This window comes from Cryphonectria parasitica (assembly GCF_011745365.1).
Source record: "Cryphonectria parasitica EP155 unplaced genomic scaffold M406scaffold_1, whole genome shotgun sequence".
In the NCBI taxonomy this organism is placed as follows: Eukaryota; Fungi; Ascomycota; class Sordariomycetes; order Diaporthales; family Cryphonectriaceae; genus Cryphonectria; species Cryphonectria parasitica.
In genome coordinates, this window is record NW_024468909.1 from 4,124,187 (window position 1) to 4,148,790 (window position 24,604).

At 55.1% G+C, this 24,604-nt stretch overlaps 7 protein-coding genes across 7 annotated transcripts; 5 read left to right on the forward strand and 2 right to left on the reverse strand.

The window, feature by feature from the left end:
• The first annotated feature begins 893 nt into the window (after positions 1 to 893).
• Positions 894 to 1,672, forward strand: M406DRAFT_320428 (uncharacterized protein). Its single transcript, XM_040919384.1, has one exon. The coding sequence runs from the start codon at positions 980 to 982 to the stop codon at positions 1,229 to 1,231; it is 252 nt and encodes an 83-aa protein (XP_040781503.1). The 5' UTR covers positions 894 to 979; the 3' UTR covers positions 1,232 to 1,672.
• A 481-nt stretch (positions 1,673 to 2,153) lies between these two features.
• Positions 2,154 to 3,843, forward strand: M406DRAFT_320429 (GTP-binding protein-like protein). The gene is made up of 5 exons (XM_040919385.1): positions 2,154 to 2,296; positions 2,482 to 2,585; positions 2,735 to 2,774; positions 2,859 to 2,924; positions 3,063 to 3,843. The coding sequence occupies exons 1-5, from the start codon at positions 2,278 to 2,280 to the stop codon at positions 3,401 to 3,403; spliced, it is 570 nt and encodes a 189-aa protein (XP_040781504.1). The 5' UTR covers positions 2,154 to 2,277; the 3' UTR covers positions 3,404 to 3,843.
• A 402-nt stretch (positions 3,844 to 4,245) lies between these two features.
• On the forward strand, positions 4,246 to 6,807 carry M406DRAFT_271786 (patatin-like phospholipase domain-containing protein; the record flags this gene model as incomplete). Its single annotated transcript, XM_040918121.1, has 3 exons — positions 4,246 to 4,808; positions 4,860 to 5,619; positions 5,678 to 6,807. Coding segments are annotated over exons 1-3 (2,145 nt in total), but the record flags the coding sequence as incomplete, so codon positions are not given.
• Positions 6,808 to 14,117: 7,310 nt separating this feature from the next.
• Positions 14,118 to 16,026, forward strand: M406DRAFT_271788 (serine/threonine-protein kinase hal4). Its single transcript, XM_040918122.1, has 3 exons — positions 14,118 to 14,330; positions 14,388 to 15,536; positions 15,655 to 16,026. The coding sequence occupies exons 1-3, from the start codon at positions 14,313 to 14,315 to the stop codon at positions 15,784 to 15,786; spliced, it is 1,299 nt and encodes a 432-aa protein (XP_040781506.1). The 5' UTR covers positions 14,118 to 14,312; the 3' UTR covers positions 15,787 to 16,026.
• A 28-nt stretch (positions 16,027 to 16,054) lies between these two features.
• M406DRAFT_354497 (uncharacterized protein) lies at positions 16,055 to 16,963 on the forward strand. Its single transcript, XM_040922933.1, has one exon. It carries the CDS (start codon positions 16,091 to 16,093, stop codon positions 16,403 to 16,405), a length of 315 nt encoding a protein of 104 aa, XP_040781507.1. The 5' UTR covers positions 16,055 to 16,090; the 3' UTR covers positions 16,406 to 16,963.
• Positions 16,964 to 17,275: 312 nt separating this feature from the next.
• On the reverse strand, positions 17,276 to 20,161 carry M406DRAFT_87404 (uncharacterized protein; the record flags this gene model as incomplete). The annotated part of the gene is made up of 6 exons (XM_040926106.1): positions 17,276 to 18,399; positions 18,484 to 18,621; positions 18,683 to 19,507; positions 19,598 to 19,747; positions 19,820 to 19,898; positions 20,022 to 20,161. 6 exons carry the CDS (start codon positions 20,159 to 20,161, stop codon positions 17,572 to 17,574), a joined length of 2,160 nt encoding a protein of 719 aa, XP_040781508.1. The 3' UTR covers positions 17,276 to 17,571.
• Positions 20,162 to 22,525: 2,364 nt separating this feature from the next.
• Positions 22,526 to 24,355, reverse strand: M406DRAFT_33113 (peroxisomal assembly protein; the record flags this gene model as incomplete). The annotated part of the gene is made up of 3 exons (XM_040920598.1): positions 22,526 to 23,658; positions 23,726 to 24,096; positions 24,198 to 24,355. 3 exons carry the CDS (start codon positions 24,353 to 24,355, stop codon positions 22,526 to 22,528), a joined length of 1,662 nt encoding a protein of 553 aa, XP_040781509.1.
• Between the last annotated feature and the right edge of the window lie 249 nt (positions 24,356 to 24,604).

Consider the following 24,604-nt stretch of genomic DNA (forward strand, 5'->3'; position numbering starts at 1 on the left):
CATCCGACGTATTGGCAAGGAGGCAGAAGAGGAAGCCGAGCTTGAGGACGAGGAGGCTGAAGCCGAGGATGATGCTGAGGGCGCCGAAGAGGACGACGATGAGGACGGCGAGAATCTGGATGACGAGGACCAAGATGACCTCGATCAGGATTTCGACGATGATGATGGCCAGTCAGGATACGGATCTGACGATGACTTCTCGGACGGCTACAATACCGACGAGGACTTGGGCTTCGCCGACTCAGATGATGACGAGGAAGATGACGGTCTTCTGCTGTGGACTCTGACGACAACCCAAACATCGGGGGGACAAGTCTTTGACGCCACGCCCATCTTTCGACCTACGTCTGTCGGCGCACTCTCGGACTCATCCACATACTCGAGGAAGGTCATCCGAACCAAGCACTCTCGACAGCGATCTATCCCTCGTCCCATGACACCGGAGCTGCCTGACAGCACCGACTTTGTCTGCGGCACAATGGACGAGGACAGACCCCTTGAAGAGGCCTTCATGACCCGGCTTGCCGCTCGCAAGCAGGAGAAGCTCCGCGTTATTCCTCAGGACATCGATCCCAGCTTCCCAACTTCGGAGCCAGAAGATGAGGAGGATGAGGACTCCCCCCACGACCGCGACAGCGGTGAGCCTGTGTGGCTTCACGGCGAGCTTGAGGAGCTCCACGATGAGCGGCCAGACAGGCGGCGCAGGAAGAGCCCCTCGCCCAAGAGACTGCGGTCCCCGCCTCCGGCTAAGCGATACCACTCGCCACCTCCCAAGGCACGTGGTCGTTCGCCCCGCCGCCTGTTTGACAGGTCCTCTCCCAAGCGCATCAAGTCGCCAGCACCGAATCATCATCCCAAGTCTCCGGCCGTGTCGCCTACACAGGGCCACAACAACGCCGCTGGCTTCAAGTCTCTGGCTGCGCGGCCCGGCCTGACCCACACTAAGTCCCTACCCCGTGCCGCCTGCTTCCCTTGCCACATGAAGAACGGCAAGCGGGGCAAGACGAATCCCGCAACCAAGAATACCACCCATAAGCGAGGTGCTATTGACATTGTCAAAGGCCTCGAACAGAAGCGGCAGCGGCGCAAGGAAAAGTTCTATCAGAAGTACTGCCACCGTGCGCGCAAGGGTCAGATCCCCGAGAAGAGAGCCAAGGCCGGCGAGGGAGCTGAGAGAATGCGGGAGCTGGCCGGGAAGATGGGCCAGGGCAACTACGTGATCTCGATATAATCCGTCTGGAGGGACCGACTGCATTACATTTTCATTGAGCCTTATCGTCGTCGTCATCATCATCATCATTACCATCATCATCATACCCAGGCGTATTGGTTTTCGGTTGGTGGTCTTTTATTGGGAGATTTTCTTTTCTCTCGGGAATGAGGTTGCGTGGGATATTAATGACGACTGGTCATGACAAACAAGCTTCAGAGGAACAGAGACGCCGCTGTCGCTGTCTCTGTCTACTTGTACCTAGCATTCGTTTTCCTCTTTTCTCTCTTTTTTATCTGTGGAGCTCAGGGGATATGTTATCCGATACCCAATCCAGCACTTGCTTGACGTGGCTTGAGGGACGACTCCGTTCGTTGTCTGTACATACGCACTCGGCCTCGGCGCAGCTAGGCTTTTCCATATATGAAACATATATGATGACAACACACTTGTGACTATTTAGACGGACCTTGACCATGTGAAGGCTGCCTTTGTGATCGTTTACTGACTGGCTGGCGGCCGTCAGAGCAGCAAGCGTAGATGGTCTTTTTTTGCTGCGGGTGCAGTCTTCATGACTCATCTATCATTCACCCAAAGAGCCCATGATACAGAGTGGCCTTACCAAACAATGAGTCAATCTGGACAACCTGGGCACTCTGTGTCCAACTTTGGGGATTGCCAGTCTAGAGTTGAGCTACGAGAGACTGTCTCTACACTCCGTCCTAGAGCCCGAGCCTGTCCACTGGTGTAAGCTAAGGTACTTGGTGATAGCGGTCTGGCTTAGTAAGTAAATCTGCAGCCAATCAGGGGATGATCCGACTAGGCTCGCCCAGACCTTCCTGGGGGGTGCGGTAGGGGCTAAATAGTTCCATAAGGTCCGCTTCCATTCCTGCCAGCTTGCCGTCATCTTTTCCAACACGCAAAGCAGACAGACACCTTTTTTCCTACCCCCCGACGAAACAACCCATTCACCGAGCAACCTTTTCCCCCTCCCACACCGACGATATTTCCTTTTCGTACAGTCCATATCAGTCTCCTTGCAATTTGGATAACGTATCCCGTTCAAGATGTGGATTATCAACTGGTGTATGTGATCACGAGCCCCCCCCCCCCCCCCCAAGCGCAGAGGACGGAGTGAGAGAGGAGAGAAGAAGAAAGAGAGACGGAGAGAAGAGACAGGGCAGGCAGATGGCTAGCGGACAAGAAGCAACGAACAAGACGCATGGATGCTGACCTTGAATTTCCTCTTTTTTTCCTTTGTCGCGATCTAGTCTACGATGTCCTCTCCTCCCTCGGTCTGCTGAACAAGCACGCCAAGCTGCTGTTCCTCGGTCTCGACAACGCGGGCAAGACGACGCTGCTGCACATGTTGAAGGTGCGTGACCGACAATAAACGGCCCGAAAGCATACGCGCCGAGCAACCGACCCCTTTTCTGGCGACCAATCTTTGTCGATGGGGTATACACGGATGCGATGGATCAAGAAATGCACAGGAGCTGACATGACTTTTGGTAAATCTTATAGAACGACCGTGTTGCTATCCTTCAGCCTACGCTTCACCCTAGTGAGTAGCCGGGCCTTGTCGGGGGAGACGAGATGTGTATGCTCGTTTGGAGAAAAGAGGCAGCCGTGCTGACTTGGATTATAGCCTCTGAGGAACTGGCGATTGGCAATGTGAGGTTCACAACGTTCGACCTGGGCGGTCACCAGCAAGGTACGAGGACCAGCAGAGGGGCCTCCCTTTCCCTTCCTTTTCTACGCCTTGAGCCCGCTGGAGAGAAGATTGTCGACAGAGTTGTGTCAACTTTCCAACTAAAGACGAAAGACGAAGCTAACCATTGGTCCTGAATAGCCCGCCGCCTATGGAGAGACTACTTCCCCGAGGTCAACGGCATCGTGTTCCTGGTGGACGCCAAGGACCACGAGCGCTTCCCCGAGGCCAAGGCCGAGCTAGACGCCCTACTCCAGATGGAGGAGTTGGCCAAAGTGCCCTTCGTGATCTTGGGCAACAAGATCGACCACCCCGACGCCGTGTCTGAGGACGAGCTCCGCCATCAGCTCGGAATGTACCAGACCACGGGCAAGGGCAAGGTCCCTCTGGAGGGCATCAGGCCTGTCGAGGTCTTCATGTGCTCTGTGGTTATGCGACAGGGCTATGGTGAGGGTATCCGGTGGCTGAGCCAGTATGTCTAAGCCTGTGGACCCTGCATTTCAGCATCAAGCTGCGAAGCAAGATGAGCAAAGCCGGGACTATGGTCATGAAAGATTCCGCCATGAGCTTGTATAGATCCCCTGCACCAGGCGCGGTAGGACATCGGTCCACAGACAAAGCAGGAGAGAGCACGCTGAGAGCTATGTTGCCTGGGTGAGCATGACGGTGGCGAGGCGGTAGAGGTTGCTTTATGCATGGCAAGGTCGGAAGAGAAAGGGCGAACCCAGAAAGGCATGATGAACCACATACATCTTTTCTTATTTTTATGTGTCTGCGATTAGGAAGAATTATGGCCCATGGCGTTGATGCTTTTTAATCGGAACAGTTTATTTTAGAAACCAACTCGACAGGAAACTCTTCTCCCGACCTTGGTTGGTTGCAGACGATAAGCTGAGATATTCAATGTCATGAGTCAAAGCACAGCAACATGTTTAGAACAAGTATTATCAGGGTCAGACTTGTTTTGCTTGTCGGCCGGTGAGAACAAAGTCTTTGAGACTGTTATTATCATATGGTATATCGGAACTCTTGTATAGTTCCTGTACCTCGGTCACTAAGGGAGTTCCATAGCACGGTCTTTCCCCCCCACACGCCCACCAGAGGGGCTCTGACAGCCAGTGGTAAGGGGCCAGATTACAGTGGCCGCAGCAGCGCTAAGGGGGGCCTGCCTCGAAAACCCCAACACCCCAACGAAACATGCCTGTAGCCGACGTCATTTGTCTCTGAACCACTCAAAGACCCAAGTTGAAGGAAAAGAGAAGCACACATGTGACCTCTTGTTGAACTGAACGTGGCATAGTTTGCGAAACATCACCAGATTCAACAACCACCACACTTTCATTTGACGAGGTTGCTTTAGACTTGTCCAGCTACTCTTTCATTTCATCTTCTTTCTTGTTTTCTTCTTTTGGTCCCCTACTTTTCCCCTTTTCTTTTTCGAGAGTACCAAACTCCATACTTTACCCCTCAAGAAAACGAACACTTTCTCCTTTGTCCTCGGCTCCTGTACAACCGAGATGAGCCACCGACTCCTGAACAGCACATAGGGTCGTGCAGGTAACAATTAAGCACCTCCCAAAGGCAGTAAATCCAACCGTAACAAGCAGCAGCAACAACAACAGCAGCAGCAGTATGACGGCGGACGAGACGGAAGACGGGTGGCCTCCCGTGGTGGTACCCGACAGAAACTACGGATTCCCGCGCGACGCCTTCGACCCTTCCCTCCTGCCTGGCGGCGACGTCGATTTTCTCTCCAAGGAAGACCTCGAGGCCTTCATCTCAGCACTGTCGGCCCCAGACCCGGCCCAGGCACACGACGATGGATCGACGCCGCGGCCGGGCAGCCCTGGGCGCACCTCCTTCGATATCACACGGCGGCAGTCGAGCGTCATCGCGGACAGACCACCGATGCCTGAGAAGGGGGATGAGGCCCAAGAGGTGGCAGCACATGCAGCTGCTGCTGCGGGAGATGTCTCTGGCCAGGGTATCAACGGCAGTGGAGGAGGAGCAGGAGGGCACCAGAGAGACAGCCTCTTCATCACGGCACAAAACGACTGGGCGCCCGTGCACCAGAAGATTGTTCGCCCAGGAACCAAGGGCGGCAGCAGCAAGGCCAAGAGGCGGCACAAGCGGGCGAAGGCGGTCCAGCCCGGGCGCAGGACCAAGGACGAGACCCGCGAGGGCTACCTGTACGGCCTGCTCAAGTACCCGTTCCTGCTGTTCGTGGGCTGCTGGCTCTGTGGTCTGTCTGCCGCCTACGTCCTGACTCGGTACTACATCTGGTTTTACGAGTACTTCATCAGCTGGCGCGGGCGGCGGGAGCAGCTGCGGCGCAACATGCGAGCGACGGGCAACTATAAGGACTGGCGTGCCGCGGCGAGGGAGTTGGACGAGTTTCTGGGCAACGCCGCCTGGAAGGAGACGAATGAGTTTGCCTACTATGACTGGAAGACGGTCAAGAGGGTGTGGGATTCTATGAAGAAGAGCAGGGAGAGGGCCGAGGCAGTTGAGAAGCGACTCGACGACGGCGAGAGTGTTGAGGTGGAGGAGCGGCAGGACGGGGAGAAGGCTGTGGAGGCGCTGCGGGCGCTGCTTACGGCGTGCGTAAAAAACAACTTTGTCGGGGTTGAGAACCCCAGGCTTTATTCGCAGACCTATTATGGGACCAAGAACCTGGTACAGAATCACGTTGATGAAGGTATGTCTCTCGCGACGGGGGTGTTTGTTGTTCCAGCGCAGTACTGACTGACGGTGAGCAGTTGAGAAGAGTCTCAAGTTTATTCTCGAGACGAAGCAGATGCAGCTGGAGGAGAAGCGCGACCTCTTCAAGAGCCTGTATGCCAACTATGGTCGAACGGCCCTCTGTCTCTCTGGCGGGGCCACATTCGCCTATTATCACATTGGCGTGGTCAAGGCCCTGCTCGAAGAAGACCTCCTCCCAGACGTGATTACGGGCACCAGCGGTGGCGCCCTCGTCGCAGGCCTCGTCGCCACGCGCACAAACGACGAGCTGAAGCAACTCCTCGTGCCGGCCCTGGCCCACAAGATCACGGCCTGCTCCGACCCCTTCTTCACCTGGTTCCGGCGGTGGTACAGCACTGGGGCGCGGTTCGATAGCGTCGACTGGGCTAAGAAGTGTTCTTGGTTCACCCATGGCTCCATGACCTTTCGCGAGGCCTACGAGCGCACAGGTCGCATCCTCAACGTGTCCTGCGTGCCAGCCGACCCACACAGCCCAACCATGCTGTGCAACTACCTGACCAGCCCAGACTGCGTCGTGTGGTCGGCAGTGCTGGCCTCTGCAGCTGTCCCGGGCATCCTGAACCCGGTCGTGCTCATGATGAAGCAGCGCGACGGGACGCTGGTCCCCTACTCGTTCGGGCACAAGTGGAAGGACGGCAGCCTGCGCACCGACATCCCGCTCAAGGCGCTGAACCTGCACTTCAACGTCAACTTCACCATCGTGTCGCAGGTCAACCCCCACATCAACCTCTTCTTCTTCTCCTCGCGTGGCTCTGTGGGCCAGCCGGTCACGCACCGCAAGGGCCGTGGGTGGCGTGGCGGGTTCCTGGGCACGGCGGCCGAGCAGTACATCAAGCTCGACCTCACCAAGTGGCTCAAGATCCTCCGGCAGCTGGAGCTGCTCCCTCGGTTCGTGGGCCAGGACTGGAGCCAGATCTGGCTGCAGCAGGGGTTCGGCGGCACCATCACCATCTGGCCCCGCAGCATCCCCATGGACTTTGTCCACATCCTGACCGACCCCACGCCGCCTCGCCTGGCCCGCATGATCCACGAGGGCCAGCAGTCGGCGTTCCCCACGGTGAAATTCATCGCCAACCGCCTCAAGCTCGAGAGGATTGTTGAGCGCGGGCGGCGGGAGACGAGAGGGCTCGACCTCGCTGGTAGTGCAGGGCGCGCCAGCATCCAGAGCATCATCAGCGAGGAGGACCTGCGCAGCCTGCTCAGGAGCTCAGGCAGGTCTCGGCCGGGAAGGGGCTCCGACGACAGGGACGGGCTCCTGGCGAGCAGCAGCGTCACAGGCACTGAGGACGAGACGACTGCTGACGAGGGCGAGGCTGGGGGGTATGGGATTGATGAGGATGACGAGTGCGCCGTGGTTGAAGAGGAGGATGAGTTTGCTGCCACGGCTGGGGATACGGTGCTGGAGAGTATCGAGAGGGATGATGACGAGTATGATGATGAAGGGGGCCTAAAAGAGGACGGCGGCGATGTGGAGAAGGAGAAGTAGTAGTGTGGCCCGGAAGCGTTTCCTTTCTCTCTCTCTTTGGTTTGGTTTTGGGTTTTACACATACAGATACACACACACACACACACACCATCCCCATTGCGCGGAGTTTTGGAGAAGAAAAAGGCGTCGTTGAATGAAGACAGAAAGAGAAAGAAGAGCGTCGGTTGAATACAAAAGACTACAGATAGGTATCTAGAGATAGCATCCATTGCGGTTGGTTCTTGTTTTTGGATGAGATGGACGGAGGAGAAAACAGAGAGATTCTCGAAACTGTCTTTGTCACTTGGTTCTCAAGTCCTGTTTTACCACTGCACGTCGTCCAAGTGACACCACCCCCCGACGATCTCTTCCAGTGCTAGACGCTCCTCTCATCGCTATACTCTACAAGACAGCTAGCTCACCGTCAGGGGAAGTAAAGAAAGGATTCCTGAATATACTGCATGGATCTACCATATCATAATCAACACGACACTGCAGCCAAAAGTCTGTGCCGACGATAATGTGTTTTTCAACTCGTGGCAGTCGCCGGTAAGGAAAATCTCACATCATTCATTACACCGTATGGACCTCCTGCCTTCCTGCGGGCCCACGAGGAATGGTTTCAATACATTTATTCCCTTCTGGCCCGTCTCAAGGCCACTGGCCCACACGAGAAGACAGACCTGATCCGGACCACCTTCGGAAATTCGAGGCGAGGCAGAACAGAATGTTCATTCATGCTAGAGAAGATGTGAACGGTCGCGGGTGAGTGAGTGGACAAGAGCAAGGGCAAAGACCCGCACGAGAAGAGGAACCTGAACAGGTCTGGCAGCGCCACGAGCTTTCCCGAAGGAGCCGTTTTTGGTTTCTTGAGGGACTATCACAATCACGATAAAGTGACGTCGAGAGGAACACTCACGTCACCGGGTGGTCTGTCATCGAATAATAAGCCACGAAACGGACGGGAGGAAAGAAAATAAGGGTCCCACGGCGCCAAGGGCCCACGTGCCTGTCACGCTGAACTAGTATGATAACAAGCACACGAGGGTTTCGTTTCATCCATAGCACTTGACGTTTTTTTTTAGTACGGGGGAGGCCGCCAGCCTGCAACAGAGATTCCTTTGATGTCGGGGTTGCGGGTTGGTCGTGAGGGCCGGCCGCAGTGCAGGTTGCTATTCGTCAAAGGCATAGGAACAGGAACGGCCGGGGGTTGGTTGGCCAAGCCGACGTACCGGTAGTGAGTCGGAATGCTCTGGGCAGGTTGTGAGAAAGATGGGTCGTGATGGGTCGTGTGGCTAGCAGCAGTAGCAGCAGCATTAACTGGCCTTTCCGCCGACGTCAGCAATGAGGCTGAAGCAGGTTTTTTCCCCCTCGATTCTGAAGAGGACGGCTTGACGACATGGCGAAGGACAAAAAGAAGAGATGATGACACAAGGGGGACAAGGGCAAGGCTGGCGGGTCTGGAGCCTCGTCTTCCGGCTCACGCTCTACATAGCACAAACACAATGTTCTTCCTGGCCTGACTGCCAAGTGGTTCCTCTAATTCCGGCTTGGCCCCCTCTTCAGATTTCAGATCCGGGACCTTGCCGAGATATCCCCATGTCAGGTTTTCTGTGGTAATGTGGTAGTAATCGGCTCGCTTTTTCGGATCAATTCGCTACCATAGTAGTGATCTCACCACCATCTGACTGTCTGAAGCGGAAAATACAGCCTTGCGAGATCGAGATGCGAACCCGTCAGCAAAGCAGAGGCCGACCACTCGGCGCGCAGAATGCTGCCACGGGGTTGTTGGCACAAGAGGCAGTCTTTCACAGAGGCAGTCTTTCACAGAGGCAGTCTTTCACAGAGGCAGTCTTTCACAGAGGCAGTCTTTCACAGAGGCAGTCTTTCACAGAGGCAGTCTTTCACAGAGGCAGTCTTTCACAGAGGCAGTCTTTCACAGAGACAATGCTCCTTTTCTTGGTGTGTTGTATTGCGTCCATCGACCCAGGTTTGAGGGCTATTGCGTCTTCGTAGATTATGTATGTACCTGAGCTCGTTGGTCGATCAGACACAAAGACACGGACGCCGTGGTACTCCCAACGAGGTAGGGGGAAGCTTCTTTCGAAGCGTGTGGCGTGTCAGGGCGTGAGAGGATGCGTGACGTCAAAAATCGCTTAACAAAAGATACCCTGGCACTGGTGGCAGGGTGGGTAGGATGGCCGAGCAAGGGGCGGGGTGCTTCATCGTTCCGGGCCGTTTCCTCTGGTGATCATTGCGTACCTGTACAAATCATCCAAATCATCCGAATTTCGTAAATCGTTCGGGAGCTTAAATTTGACCGCAACATCTTCTGTCCTCTTTCCCGCACTCGTTCACGCGCTGAGGCCAGGGTTTCATAGCCAGTCGTCGAGACCCGTGATGGAAACTGTTGGACCCCTAAGCTCGTGGCTCACCGCTTGGGCTATGGCCCAGGCCCAGGCCCAGACCCAAGAAAAAAAAGAAAAACAAAGTCTCACCTCGAGCTTCCAAAAATTTGTGAGATTGTGGCTGGCCCGTCGACGGCACGATGACACGCTGGCACGTGGTCTGTCTTTTTACCAGAAATATTTTCCCACCCTCTTCTCCTTTTTCTATTGCCCCATACAATCGTGTTTTCCTCTTCTTTTGCTAGAGTTGCCACTCGCGCGGCAGGTCACACGAGAAGTGGTCTCGAACACATTGTTTTGGCCCAGAGAGATGAAGGTACTTTGTTGGACAGCAACCCGCTGAGGCCTACACAGTACAGAGTATTGCCGAATACAGGGAGCATGATCCGTAGCGACCCCGGCAGAGAGCACGCCAGCGTCTCCACGGCGTCCCGTCGTCGGGCCTGGGGAGATGCCCCGCCCGCTGGTAGGGAGGTACGGGGTGGTGCCCAGGGTGGACTGCAATCGTCTGCAGTCGTTCTCATGGGTATGTATGGGCGCGCGGCAGCTCTCTGCTGAGCCATCCACCCCAGCCATCCACCCATCAGATCTCATCCGAGGGTTGCTCGAACGCAAAGCTGTTTGTGTCGCGCTGCGGGACAGATGGGGCCTGACCCAAACCCCTTGCCCCCGTCCGATGCAAGTATGGTCCGTCGGCTGTTGGTTGCGTGTGCCCTCAACTTATCCCCCCAGCTCGAGCCAGTGGCTCGCCAGCCTACTTTCAGCAATGACATTACGGACGAATGTCGACATGCGGTGGGCAGCGGCCACGACTGACAGACACGGCAGGAGGGGTGCAGTAGTTTGCTTGCGACCCTCCAAGGGGGAATTAAATCCCTCATAGTGAAGCTCGATCCAGGAGGATGACATTGTCTGTCGTGCGCTGTGCAGGATACCTGGATTGTTGTACTTCTGGTAGGTCGCCGGCATGCATGGCATCTGGAAGGTCCATGCAGCCAGCATACTGGCCCATGCAATGCGTGTTTTATTCTTGAGATAACATGGCGCCGATCAAGATGGCGTCTGTGTCTCTGTTTGCACTGACAATGATCCATAACTTGACGAGAGGTTGATCTGGCCCTTCGTGGAGCTAGCAAATAGCCGTCGCGCCATTCGTCCAGGAGCAGCTCGGAGTCTGTGCCGAACGTACTACATAGTACTTTGTTAGTGTCGAAGTCTTGCTCCCACCCCTCTCCTCGTCTTGTCTTGCCGTACCATGGTGGGTTGAACGACGGTATGCTGCAGCTGACACGTCGCCTAGCTCGCTACGTCCTCCCCTGCTGGATGGGGAGGGGGTCTGTGTGGGTGGTGTGCATCGCAGAGTAGCAGAAGCACTAGAAGCATATGTGCTGTCAGCCGCCAGGATGCTTCTGTGGGAGGTACCAGAGTACCACCACTACTCCTCTCCTTTGGAAGAGAGCGTATGTGTATGGGTTTGTTGCTCTCCTCGCCAGGTCGAGGTCTTCGAACCCTCGCAACACGCAGGAGGTCGTCATCTCTTAAAACAGCTCGTGTAAGGACCTAAATCATCAGCTCCGAGCTGGTCTGGTCACCTCTGGTCACCTCGCGCAATGTTGCCTAGGTAGACATGCGGTGAAAGGTGCAGACGGGACGAAATAGCCCGATGCCCCTTTTGCTGAACGTTGTCATCATCTTGATCCAAGCAGTCCTTGGCGTTGCAACAGATGCCAAAGTACTAATTCGTCTTTTGTCTATTTTTAAATGCGGCGAGACTTCTCGCGACCTATTGGATCAGCAGAAGGTGTCTTCGGTTTGTCCTTTTTCAGCCGGGTAATTTGGTTAGTGGGTGAGAAAAGAAAGAAATCATTTTGGTGATCGTGCGGGATGTTCGACATGTGAAAGAGATACGAAGAGGGAAAAGAAGAAGAGGAAGTAGTAATGGGTAGTAGTGCTGCCGTGATGCAAGATCATACCATGGTACCTACCACAAGCAAGTAGGGAAGGAGGGATGCATGATGAACTTGAGAGGCGCGAATAGTGGCTTTGCACCTAATCAACCACTGCAACCACCCAAGTACACCTCTTATAAGTACATATCTTATCTAAACTGCTTACTACTGTCCTGATGTCCTGAAGTACAAAGTATACATCTTGTACGACCAACTCGATCGGTGCCTCACTCGCTCACGATAGCGAATCTGCACAGGGGAAAGGCAGGAAGGACGATGCAAGCTACAGGCCAGCCGATTTACGCCGCTTACGAAGAACAGCACTAAAGAACAACACTAGAGAACAGGCTGGTCGCCTGACTTCTTAACTTGGATAAATAAAGAGGCGGGACCATCGCTTCAGAATTTGGAAAAGGGGGGAAAGAATAAGAAGACGAAAAGAAATAAATAAAAAAGAGTTGCCAGCAGTGGAAAGATCCTTTCAAGAAGTTTTCCAGATTCCAAACTAGCTGCGAGCCTTAAACGCTGCACCTGACAAAAACACCCTGCAGTCTTAAATTTTTTTCCCTACCTTTCCCTTCCACGCTGCTTCCCCTCCCACTCGCTCCACAGCGCTACCTGGATCTGGGACGGCAGGACGGATACATCGTGGGTCCATTTTGTCAGCCCTGCCGTCGTCTCGTCAGGTCTCGAACCTCGAACCCCGAAGAAAGAATTTATAAGATTCCACGCCCTGCGGGTTTTGTTCTTTCTTTTCGCCCCCTCCCCAGTGTCTCTTGCTCATCAGCGTCATCTGCTTCATCAGCAGCATCACAAGCCTGGTCTTGAGACGCCTTGGCAGTCATCGAGGAAGTTGCACTGCCACCGTCGCTACCACCAAGAGATTGGCAAATCTGCTATGGTATAACTGCACTTGCACCTAGTTAGACTGGCAAGACCCGAGGTATTTTCTGACCTAGCTCCCACATTTGCCTACACTGTCCGTGTGTCCATCTCCCGTTCCGTGCTTGTGGAAACGTTACCCTGGAGAAAAATAATAAAGTGGGTGGTGACGAGTTTGGGCGGATTAACAAAGAGTTTGTCAGCTAACACGTTGGGGCCCAGGACTTTGCTGCGGCTGTTAAGATTGTTCGTCTTATCGTCATCGGATCCCAATCAATCCCCAGTCCAATTGGTCTGGTTCCCAGGCCAGGCCAAACTCCTTCCCAAACTCGCGCGCGCCCACACGGTCTTGCACACAACACATAACACACAAACCACACCCCATCAAATGAAAATGGCCAGCCATTTCTTAGACACCAGGGCCATCGCCCTCTAACATTCGGCCTGTATTACCTACTTCCTACCAATCCTAAGATCCTCTCGCCTCCGAGGTCCAAGACACAAATCAAGACCCTACCCTACCTAATTGCCTGCCAACTGCCTAATTGCTCTCTCTTGACTCTTCACCTTGAGGAACAGTCTCTCTGACCTTCCATCTTTTCGCCTCCCTTTTACTTCCCTCTTCTTTTTCTTTTTTCCACCTTATGTACTATTCTGGTCAACAACAGACCACTGGTTCTCTCACACACCCTCCAATAATCAAATGGTCATGACCCGCCCTGCACCGAGCCGCCTGTAAGCTGAGCGCGGTGACCTCCAAAACAGCGGCCAGCCAGCGGCTACCTCCGTCAACTACTGCATCCGTCTACAGGGCCGTAGACGGACAGTTCCAGCGGGCAGGATACCCCAGAACCACTGTCGCACCCCCCCCCCCCCTCCACTCCACCTCTCCAGGCCTAGCCAGTGGCCCCAATTTCTAATTTCCAACACACCCTGCACGGGTTTGTCATCCTGAACACGCACTGAGGACCTTGGCCTGGACTGTGCTGCTCACCCTCTAATAAAGCCCCAGCACAATTCCCTCATAGTGTTTTTTCTCCCCCGAGCGAGACAAAGAAAGCGCGAGAGAAATTCTACCACTTGCTACCACAACAACAAAAAGCGCACACACACCAAACACCCAACGCACCCTACCACCATCATCGTCTGCCGTTTTGTCTGTCTCATAGAGATTTCAATCCTGGGCTTGGCCCACTCCCCCAAGGCGCTTCTGTCGCCGCACAACACTTCTGCGCTGTGCACCCCCCCCCCCACTCCCACCTCTTCGCTCCAGCGACTGGTCTTGCGCCCTGTTTCGGCTCATATTTGGTGGTTCGCCCACTACCCCCCTTGTCGATACCACCACAGAGAAACTTGCTTCTCTCAGACAGCACAACCTTTTCGCGTTACACCGAGGCTCGGGCGTCAAATAAGGCCCGCGCACCTTTGCTTCTTGGGGCCTTGCAGTCACCAGGTCATAGGCCATAGGGGCTATAGACCACCAGTACGCTCGCCGCTCGCCCCTCGCCCCTCGCCCAACGACCCTCTTGTGTACCAGCTCCAGTCAGGCTCTTATTTTGGCCTACAGCGTTTCGCCTTGCGTCTTTGTCACGGCACTGCAGTCCCTTCTCCGGTCGGCTTACAAGGGGCAATTATTTATTTTTTTGTTTTTTTCTTTTACTTTCTTTTTTTCTTTAAAAGGTCTCGGCATCCCCCGTCCTCTTAGGAAACCATGGCCAGCACTCCACCCATCCGCGTTGCGAAGTCGTCGACCACTGCCTCTTCTTCTTCGCAACCTGCCTCTATCAAGTCTGTCGAGCTCTCCAGCAGGGGTGCCTCGCCGAGACTAAACCCTCAAAACGGCCTTGGCCACGTCCCTGCAGCGGATCAACTACCAAGATCAGCAGCCGGCGAGAAGCCTACCGTGAAAGATCGCCTCACGCGCATGTTTTCCACAAAGGACGTCACAAAGGCCGACATGACCGGCGCATCGCCGTCCAAGAAGCAGATGCCGACCCAGGCTGCTCCAGCAGGTGCTGCCGCCGCCACCTCAGCCACTGGTTCCTCGACGCCACCCCAGAAGCCCAACGCCCCGTCGCGCCAGTCCTCCGTCACCGAGAAGCTGGACGTACCGAAGCCTGTCGAGAAGACGGCGCAGCCAAAAGCCGCCAGGTCTACAAACGGCCATGTCTCAACACGCTTTGTTGTGAATCCTGACGTCCAGGGCGGCCACGAGCATCACCTCAAGTCAAGCCGCCGTCAGGAGAAGCTGACGGATATGTTCAAGGGTCTACTGGGGAGGAAGACCGAGCACGCCCCGGAGAACGACCTGTCGCTCGTGTCAAGCTGGGTAGACACGCTCAAGCAGGAGAAGGCGTCGCTGAACGCATCGGCGGAGAAGAGGGGCGGGCCCAACCAGACGGCCACCCTCGTGGAAAAGTACGGGAAATGCCAGGAGGTGATTGGACGTGGTGCCTTTGGCATCGTGAGGATATCACACAAGAAGATTGAAGGGCAGCCGGGCGAGAAGTTGTACGCCGTCAAGGAATTTCGGCGCAGGCCAGAGGAGACGGAGAAGAAGTACAGCAAACGTCTGACGGCCGAGTTTTGCATCTCATCATCGCTACGACACCCTAACGTTATACACACACTAGACCTTCTCAAGGACGCAAAGGGAGACTACTGCGAGGTCATGGAGTTTTGTCCCGGCGGCGACCTCTACACGCTGGTCCTGGCAGCATCCAAGCTGGAGGTGCAGGAGGCAGACTGCTACTTCAAGCAAATGATGCGTGGCGTCGAGTATATGCACGAAATGGGCGTCGCACACCGTGATCTGAAACCAGAAAATCTACTCCTCACCACGAATGGTGGTCTGAAAATCACCGATTTTGGGAATGGCGAGTGCTTCCGCATGGCCTGGGAGAACGATGCACATATGGTGTCCGGGCTCTGCGGGTCTGCGCCGTACATTGCACCAGAGGAGTATGTTGACAGGGAGTTTGACGCGAGGGCGGTGGATGTCTGGGCTTGCGGCGTCATATATATGGCAATGAGAACGGGCAGGCATCTGTGGCGGGTCGCAAAGAAGGAGGAGGACGAGTTCTATGCCCGCTATCTGGAGGGACGGCGAGATGAGGAGGGATATGGACCGATAGAGTCCCTGCACAGGGTAAGTTGTTCATCTCTTTTGACCCATCTGATCTGACCTGAAAGCGGGCTCTGTCTCTACACAAGCCTCTCTTTTGCTCGGTCCGGGCTGCCCTAACAAGGAAAACCCACAAAAACAGGCACGATGTAGGAACGTCATCTACTCGATCCTAGACCCCAACCCAACACGCCGGATCACGGCATCACAAGTCCTCAAGTCAGAATGGGGCCGCGAAATAAAACTCTGCAAAGCCGGTGAGGAGGGTCTCTAACCTATGTCCCGTCGTTTCCACCGGCTCACACCGGTGAGGGATGGCGGTAGCTTTCACGTTTCGGTGAGAACAGACCGCGGCCTCAACAAGCACGTGTCAAAACCTACAGACACACCTGCGCGACAAGGCCGCCACCAAGGCTTTCTTCATCCTCAGTAGGAAGCCGTCTCTACACACAAAAAGAAACGAGCGAAAAAAATCCAAAAACCACAAAATATATATTATGACATGTTCACGATCAAACACTTGATGAGGTTTTCCTGGTTTTGCGCACGCGACACAGCAGCACTGGAGTCCAGGAAGGATGATTTTGTCTTGCTGCCTGATGATTGCTGTTCTTTCGTTTACACCGAACCGTTTTCCTTCTCTCTCTTTAGTTTCCCCCCATAAACACAAGCGGGCGGGCAGGCAAGCAATCAGTATGCACGACGTGGCATTCGTTATCTCGTACGGTCAAATTACAACTGCATTCAGCACAAAGGAAGATTGTATCTCGGATGTTCAGCAACATGGCTTGATACCATTCGGGAATGCACACAGCTACATGAAGAAACCCCCCACCATCACAAGGATCATGGGGAATAATGATAACGTCGGAGTAACACGGACGCCCTCTTGAATGCGAGGAACAGTCTTTTTTCTTTTTATGTTTTGCAATGCGTTTCTTTAGTGGTGGGATGTTCACCAAATAGGCCGGGCCGGGCCTTTCAACCGCTAGCTCTTGGTCTGCTGGTCTGGACGAGAAGGGTGAACAGAATTGAGATGTGTTGCTCAACGTCTACTCCCAGATGTCTGCAGGAAGGAATCCATTGACAACGTATCTGGCTCATTGAATGGTTCTGGTCGTCCGTGTGCGCGAGATGTAGTACGGGAGGGTCTGGTGAGCGAGCCTTCAACGGAAAGAGGAAGAAAGAAAGAAAAAATGAAGGAAGAAAAGCATTCTCATTGCGACACCTGGCAAGACCAGACAGACAGACAGACAGACAGACAGACAAAAAGCCGGGAGAGGAGGTCCCCAGGAGCTAGACAGGGAGGCAGGCGGCTATTCTTTTTTGTTTGTAGAAGTGCTTTCGCTGTCTACCCAAGAAATTGTGTTTCTTTTCCCTTTTCTTTCTTTTCTTGGCATCTGCGTTAGGGGAACTAAGGAATGAAATGAAGTTATGATGAACACTACATCAGCTTAGGACCGCCTCCTGTTCATGCATCATCCGGTTGGTATCTCTGTGTATGTGTTTTCTGCCTGTTTCAGCCTTGCTCGAGGTTCATCTGCCATGCTTCGTAAATACGCAGCCTCCGATTACACAAAAAGTATCAGTCAGTCTGCAATGCCCACAATGATTTTGAGGAACTGAGGTACTTGTGTATAATACATGTTATTATCGTGCTGGAATTTACTACAGGAGGGCACCCCCTGCATGTGATTACGGTAGGCAGCAGATATGGTATGTATCAGTCAGTGTATCTCAAGCGGGCTCCTCTTGACCAAGCTCGGTAATGTTATGTATATTGCTTGTTTGTTTGCTATAATATGACCAGGTCGAAGAGAAAGACAAGAATAAGGGAAATACAGGACGGGGGGAAACTTACCCTAACGACGCCTCCTTGATCCTTTTTGGGTCTATTCGTGTATGCATTCGTCTTTATTGTCCCAAGAACGAAGCAGCCACCTCCACCCGAACTTGTTTCCAAGGGAAAAAAGAAAAGGAAAAAAACCCCTCACTGCCAGATTAGTTACCAGTTTCCATAATACGAAACGCAACAACAACATCATCATCACCGTCATCATTACTCCCCTTTTTCTTCACCGCCGCCGCCTGTATCCTTGGAGACCTTCTCTCGCGTGTTCTGGATTGTTTGTGCCACCAGATCAGCGAATCGAGCTGGCTTAGACGAGTCCTTCGCCCTATCCCTCACGCCGTCTCCTTCCCTCTCCCTCACCATCGGATGGTGGCGACTGCTCTCGTCTAGCACGTCAACCCCCTCCTCCCCCTTGAACCTCTCCTTCTCACCGCCAAGGTGCCGGGTCGTGTACACGCTGGGCCGGCCCCCGCTGCGCTTGATGCGCTCCAACTCCTCGGTGTACGCGCGGTTATATACATTGAAGTCGACCGCCGTTGGGCTGTCGGCCACCACGGTCGCAGGCTCGCTGTAGGAGGCGACAGGCAGGTCATCGCCCCCAAGGCCGATGCCCAGCACGAGAGGGGCCGTCACGTGGCGAGGCGGCTCACGGTGCTGGTGCTCATCCTTGCTGGCGCTGCTGCCATCGTCCTCGACTGCTGCTGCTGCTGCTGCTGATGGCGGTGGTTCAGATCCTCCCTTAGCTGAAATTGCCTCGACAGGTACCCCGGAATACGGGACGCCGGCCGGGTGTTTACCACGGTTCTTGAGCACGCGCCTGCGCTCTTCGAGCAGCTGTGCGGCAAGCTCCTCGTTAGTGCGCTTGAGGTCAGCAAGCTCCTGCTCGTCCATGGAGGGCTTGGGCCTGTGGCGGAGACGGGCTTGATGACGGGACTCGAGAGCTGAGACGGCGTCTGAGGGTGAAAGATTGAGGCGGGGGCTATTCAGGCGGGAGCGAGAGTGGAGGAGGGCCTTGAAGTTGGATATTGCTCTCATCTTTGCCCGACCTGTCAACAGCTGAAATAGGGTGGAGGGAGGGGAGGAAAAGAAGAACAAGAGTGGAGGAAGAAATACACTTACCACACATAAGAGGTGGCTCATCCTTCTGGTGAAGGCGTGGCTGACTTCGAGCTCGTTTGGAGGCTCTACCGGCTCCGAGCAGTTCTCTTCTGTACTCAGCAGAGGATCTGCACCTTCTTTTGTGACCCAAGGGTGTTCCTGTGCCTTATTTTAGCTGGTGTCTCGTGGAAGCCAAGTGATCTCGAACGAGACGACGTACTCTTATCTCGGGCATAGTGATCCTCTTCATGGGGTCTTTCTCCATCAGCCTCATGATGAGATCTCTGAAGAGTGGATTCTCGTCCTCAGGCAGCTGCGGCGTGTTCGTTTTGATGGCCTCATACATCTCCAGCACGCCAGACTCATTGAACGGTATGTGCCCGTAGCGCAGACAGTACAGCGACACGCCCATGCTCCAAATATCCGCGGCCGTACCGCTGACGTCGCCATGCCGGGCAACGCACAACTCGGGCGGCAGGAAGGCTGGCGACCCGGCTGACTTGGCGGTGCGCATTTCCTCGGGCTTCTCGAACATCTCGCTCACGCCAAAGTCGACAATCTTGAGCACGTCGTCCTCGGTGAGCAGCAGGTTGTCGGGCTTGATGTCGCGGTGCACGACGCCCTGGGCGTGTAGGTACTCGATGCCCAGGATCAGGTCGCGGAACCAGCAGCGGCACTCCTCTTCGCTGTAGGGCTTTGCCGACTCCTCGAGGCCGACCTTCATGATGACGCCCTTCTTGCACATCTCGAGGACCATATAGAGCGAGTCCTCCTCCGGGTCGTCGAGAACCTCGATAAGCGAGACAAGGTTTGGGTGGTTCAACTTCTTCATGATGGCGATCTCCTCCCTGATCAGGAACAGGGCGTCCTTGGCCTCTTCTGCCTTCTGATCAGACAGCTGGTTCGACACTGTCTGGTCCATACCCGGCCCGTAACGAAGGCCAAGCCCTGATGGCATTCGCGCGCCTGGGCGACGAGGCCCGCGGCGGAGGATGTTGGACTGCGCCCGCTTGCGGAGGCGGGTCTTTGAGAACTCTTTGACGGCCTAGAAATTTCATCTGGGGCATGAGTCTCCTGATTCTGTCTGGTGCCATGACAACCCTATTGCTCTTGCTCCCCAGTGTGTCCAACCTACATATTCGTTCCCGAACTGGTCGAGGGCGAGGTGGACGGCGCCGTATGAGCCACGGCCTATCTCCTCCTGAACAGTATATTGATTGATGATGTGGTGCGAGGAGCCATCGGTGTCGTCATTGGTGTATTCAGAGCGCGCATTGAGGGTTTCCTGAAAGTAAGAGCCGGAATTGTCAGTCCAGCTCAAGGCATTGAAGTGACATGAAAAGGGGGAAATACACACCTTGACCTCTCTATGTTGGCTGGGGGTTCTCTTGTGCTGCCTCATTGGGCTCTGGAATTGTTGGACAGCAGGTGCAGATCTAAAAGATTGACTCGATATGTCAGACATGCCCTATTTTCCCTTTCCGCCCCCCCCCCCCGCCCCCCGCCCGGGACACATTCTGTCCCTCGTCCCTGCTCGGCTTCCTAACTCAAGAACTCACCTAGGTTGAGGGGGCAGCGCAGGCCGGGCGCCACCATCCTGTCCAGCGCCTTGACGCTGGTGCTCACTGCCTGCGCCATGGAATTCGACCTTGATGCCCGGGGACTGCAGGCTGGGTCTTGGAGGGTCTTTGCTGCTCATGCTTGCGCCGTCGAGGGCGCCCTCTCCATCTCTAATGCTGGTGGCACCGGCTGGGGAGCTGTTGCTCGACCTGAGCGGTGCTGGCGGTTGTAGGGTTGCCTCCATGGGTGTATTTGTTCTGCCTGGAAAGACTTCCAGCAGACTTCGTCCTACGGAGGAGATACTGCGTCTTTCTTGCACACGGCGCAGCAAGTAGCAGCAGCGTATCGATTCTGTCTCGTCGTAAACTGGTGTACAGCAGGCACAGCCTTGTGAGGAGGCTCTTCTAGGTGGGCTGACTCTGGGGAAGAAGTGTTCTCGGGGCGAGGCGCAGAAAGAAGAGGCGAGGAGCGGAGAGATAGACTCGATCAGCAGCCATGAGGAGGAGGAGAAGAAGAAGAAGAAGAAGAAGAAGAAGAAGCAGGAGGAGGAGTACACCAATTTATTCAGGTCGACATGTCATTTAACTCTTCTGACCAACCAAAGAAGCTGTTGGGCTTTTGTTCTCTCCTTCCGCCAACTCGGTTTACCCGTCGTGCTTGTCCTCAGCCTCAACTAATAAACCTTTTGGGACCTAAACCCGGGCATGTGGGACGAGTCAGAGGAGCTGGATGGCCCTTTCTTCCTTCGACACCTCACACCCTTCGAACCCCTGCAAGTCAGATAAGCTTCCTTCCCAAGGCTGGAGGGCCCACAGTTCGTTTCTCGACCAAGAAAACAGAAGGAACCTCTCACTTTCCCCCGCGTTGACAAGCCTTTTTCCACACAACCCGCCATGGGACCCCCCTGGCACCCCTTGAGGAGCCGCTAAAGCTCCACTGGCTTTCAGCAGCCTGCAACGTCTTGTCTCAGGGATGACAAGTGCCCGCCCAAATATCATCAACGAAACTAAACTAGCACTCAGTGACCTCTCCTCGGGCCTCCTCCTCTACCTCCGACCCTCCCCCGCCTGAACAACAGCGACCTCCTCAAAGGTCGTGATGTAGACAGCCCATCATGCCTGTCTACTCATTCTACATTTTTGACAGGCATAGTGAGTCACAAGACACTGCCCTTGAGCTCCGCCCCCCTCCCCCCGGTCCCATCCCCAAGCCAGCTATGGCCTTTTAACTGACCCTTTCACTCATAGCCGAATGCGTCTATACCAAGTCCTGGCTACAGCCCTCCCAAGCCGCCCTCCCAGTCTCGACAACAACCACCACGACCACCACCCCAGCCCCCCGGCCCCAGACCAACGGCGGCGGGCCCAAGTCCACCCGCGCACAGAACGACGCCAAGCTCATCTTCGGCACCGTCTTCTCCCTCCGCAACATCGTGCGCAAGCTCGGCGGCGAGGACGACGCATTCATCTCATACCGCACGGGCCAGTACCGCCTGCACTACTATGAGACGCCCACCAACCTGCGCTTCGTCCTGCTGACGGACACGGGTACCATGAGCATGCGGAACGTGCTGCATCAGATCTATATCAATCTCTGGGTGGAGTATGGTACGTTATGATAGGAGAGATCTCATTTCTTGTTTTAGCATCCCCCCCCCCCTCCTCTCCTGGGATGGAGAAGGGCATGAAGGGGGACACAAAAGGGACACGGTAAACGACAGAGTGGCTGACAATCTACGTGGGTGTAGTGATCAAGAACCCGCTCGCGCCGGTCGAGCACAAGGGCGGCGACGGCGTCAGGAATGAGCTATTCGAAATGGGCCTTGACCAGTTTATCAGGGGTCTCCAGTGAGCCAGACGGGTTGTCACACGAAGAGCGCATGGCATAGGATCCCCCTTCCCGAGAATGAGGTGCATGTGCTAGCAGGCCGGAAGGCAGTGATATAAGCCAAGGGACGACCAGGCTGTCACGATTCTTGTTATGAGCATTGTCCCGTCCGAGAGGAACGTTGTCCTCTGGAGACAACACCGCTAGTCGCACCCCTCTTTCCCTGAGGAGGGCGTCGCGACTTGGCCGGAGCAGAACCAGACCACCGTCGAAAGTTGAGGAGGGGAGGCCCAGGCCAGACAGACCGGGAGCGAAAATTGTCTCGCTGTCTTGTCATGATCATTTTGTCCATCCTCCAAGCGTCTTTGAAAACGGCAAAGAGGGCCGGAGAGGGGGAGGGGGAGGGGAGAAGCCTGCGATTCAACGAGGCCCCGGACGCCAAAGGGCATGGAAAACCATCAAGAGGCACCAAAATGTGTCTATGGACCAAAGTCATAATGCAAAGGCCAGGGGTCTGACCTGTTCACGTGTATTCATATCATGCCGTTGACATGATCTGTACATACGACACGTGCTACTAGTGGACAGCGAGTTCCATGCATCTGTATGGGTATATCGTCTTGACAATAGTAAGCACTCTTTGAAACGCCTCTCTTGCCTTTGTTCAACGAGCCCCTCATGTCTTGTCCGTGACCTTTGCCCAGACGCTCTCAAAGGAGCTCTGCGAGGGGTCTACCAGGACCATGCTCTCCTCGCCTATGATCGTCGAATGCCGTACACTAGAGTCTGCCGTCGCTGTACCGCCTCGTGTTGATCCGCTCCCGCTATTGGGAGACGGTATCATCCCCTCTTCCCGGATCTCGTTCTCCCAGTTGCTAGAATACACCACCGCCGCGAACCCCTCGAGATCCTGCACGCTCTCCATCGCCTGGAGGTACTCGTTTGGCATACCAATGCCAATGTAATGTGCCTGCCGGGTGAGCGTCGACAGACACTTAGGCAAGAGGACCTTCCTTTCCTGCCGGAGGATCTGCAGCTCAGGACTGATGCCGTCAACATTGATCAGAATCTGTGCTGCCGCTGGTGGTGACGATGGTTGTGGTGGTGGAAGGTCGAAAGGACCCTCGGCTAGTTTCTTGTCCAGGAGCACAGAGAAACCTGCGTCGAGGATCTGTGTGAGGACGTGGGTGAAGGTGGGTGACTCGACGATATCGGACGTCTCGTCTAGGAGACGCCGAAGAGAGGCTGCTGAGGCAGGGCTCGAGGGCTCTCGCTCGGTGAGCTGGGTTTGCGACGTGGCGCTGTCATCTAGGATGCCGGATTCCTTTAGGACGAAATCTTCCATGTCCTGCGGGGGCAAGAGAAACGGCAGCCACTTTGTGGTCCCGCCAACGGTCTGCTGCTGCTGCTGCTGCTGCTGTTCCTGTAATGAAGGCCCCTCGACCAGTCTCCTGACCTGCTTCGTCATTTGCGAGAATGAGTCAAAGGTGACCTGATCCCTCGGGCTCATCTGTCCAAAGACCTGCCTGACCGCGGTCTCGACCTGTTGCATCACGTCCACCCAACCCTTGTTCAGCAGCCACCAGCTGAAGGTGAGGTACTTGCGGTTGACCTCGAAGTCGTCGCCATACGCCTCGGTTGCGTTGTCGTCATCCTTGTTCTCGAGGCTGATGGCAGCGTTGTTAGAGCCAGCCGCCAGTGACACCACGCTGGAGAGGTAGCTCCGCCGCCCGAGAAGGTTGAGCTGGATGCGCGTGAGCATGGTCAGCAGGGCGAGGGTGTACATGAGCGTAAAGGCCCTCGTGATAGCTGTGGCATCCATTAGTAAGCGCAACTGGTCGCAGGGTAGCATCCGTGCGCGAGAGAATCAACCTACAGCTGATCGTCACATCTCCCCACAGCTGCTTCTTGGTCCTCTTGGGCTTGTCCTGCTGCTGCGCCTGTTCCCCTTCTGATGTCTGACTCGCGGGCGGCACCGTGACCTGGCTCGCGTGTATGCCACTCTCGCTGGCTGAGATCATACTCCGTCCGTCCTCGTCCGTCATGCCTGTCGTCTCGGGCAAGCTCATCGAGTCGCCGCTCCCGTTTTTGGCTGACCTGGCGCCATTGTTGCTCTTCAGTTGCTGGATTTCGAGTGTGATCTTCTCCACGTCGAGTGTCTCGAGGATCTTCGTCGCCGCCGTGGGTAGGAGGGCTAGGACGGTGAAGGTACAGTCCTCTTGATTTTGTTGGAAACGTCGTCGGAGGCTGTTGGGTGAGCGGGCCGGGTGTTAGTAGAAAGACGAGGACGATGACGATGAAGATGACGAAGATGCCGATGAATTAAGAAAGGAGGAGGAAAGGCGTACTTCTCCTTTGCTATCCGATCACTGCTCATCCGCTCGCGCGCATCATTGAGCTTGTTGAGCACGTACTGCGTGACAACATAGCCAGTACCAATGATGCCTACGCCGACGGCGATAGGAGTTCTGTTGCGGCGGAACCATCGCCGCGTGGCAGCGAACATTGTCTACACTTTCCACCCGTCAGGTGGTGCGGGGAGGGCGCCGTGTCGATGGGAAATTCAATGTGGTCTGAATAACGATGAAGAAGAATAAAGGAGCACGGCTCAGAGAAAGATGGTATGTCTCATTCTGCAGGAGGGACTCTACAGGACCGATCTGGACTTGTTGACGGAAAGGCTGCTGTGTCACAAGCAAACACACACTCCTAAGCGGAAGGTGCCTTAGCTATTCGAAAACAGCTCTCCCATGTT

Excerpts from the sequence above, each read along its gene's own strand:
- M406DRAFT_320428 (XM_040919384.1), top strand. The coding sequence starts at position 980 with ATGAAGAACGGCAAGCGGGGCAAGACGAATCCCGCAACCAAGAATACC.
- M406DRAFT_320429 (XM_040919385.1), top strand. Across the intron at positions 2,586-2,734 it reads CGCTGCTGCACATGTTGAAG|AACGACCGTGTTGCTATCCT; the intron begins GTGCGTGACCGA and ends TAAATCTTATAG. Across the intron at positions 2,775-2,858 it reads TCAGCCTACGCTTCACCCTA|CCTCTGAGGAACTGGCGATT; the intron begins GTGAGTAGCCGG and ends CTTGGATTATAG.
- M406DRAFT_271788 (XM_040918122.1), top strand. Across the intron at positions 15,537-15,654 it reads CGATAGAGTCCCTGCACAGG|GCACGATGTAGGAACGTCAT; the intron begins GTAAGTTGTTCA and ends CCACAAAAACAG.
- M406DRAFT_354497 (XM_040922933.1), top strand. The coding sequence starts at position 16,091 with ATGATTTTGTCTTGCTGCCTGATGATTGCTGTTCTTTCGTTTACACCG.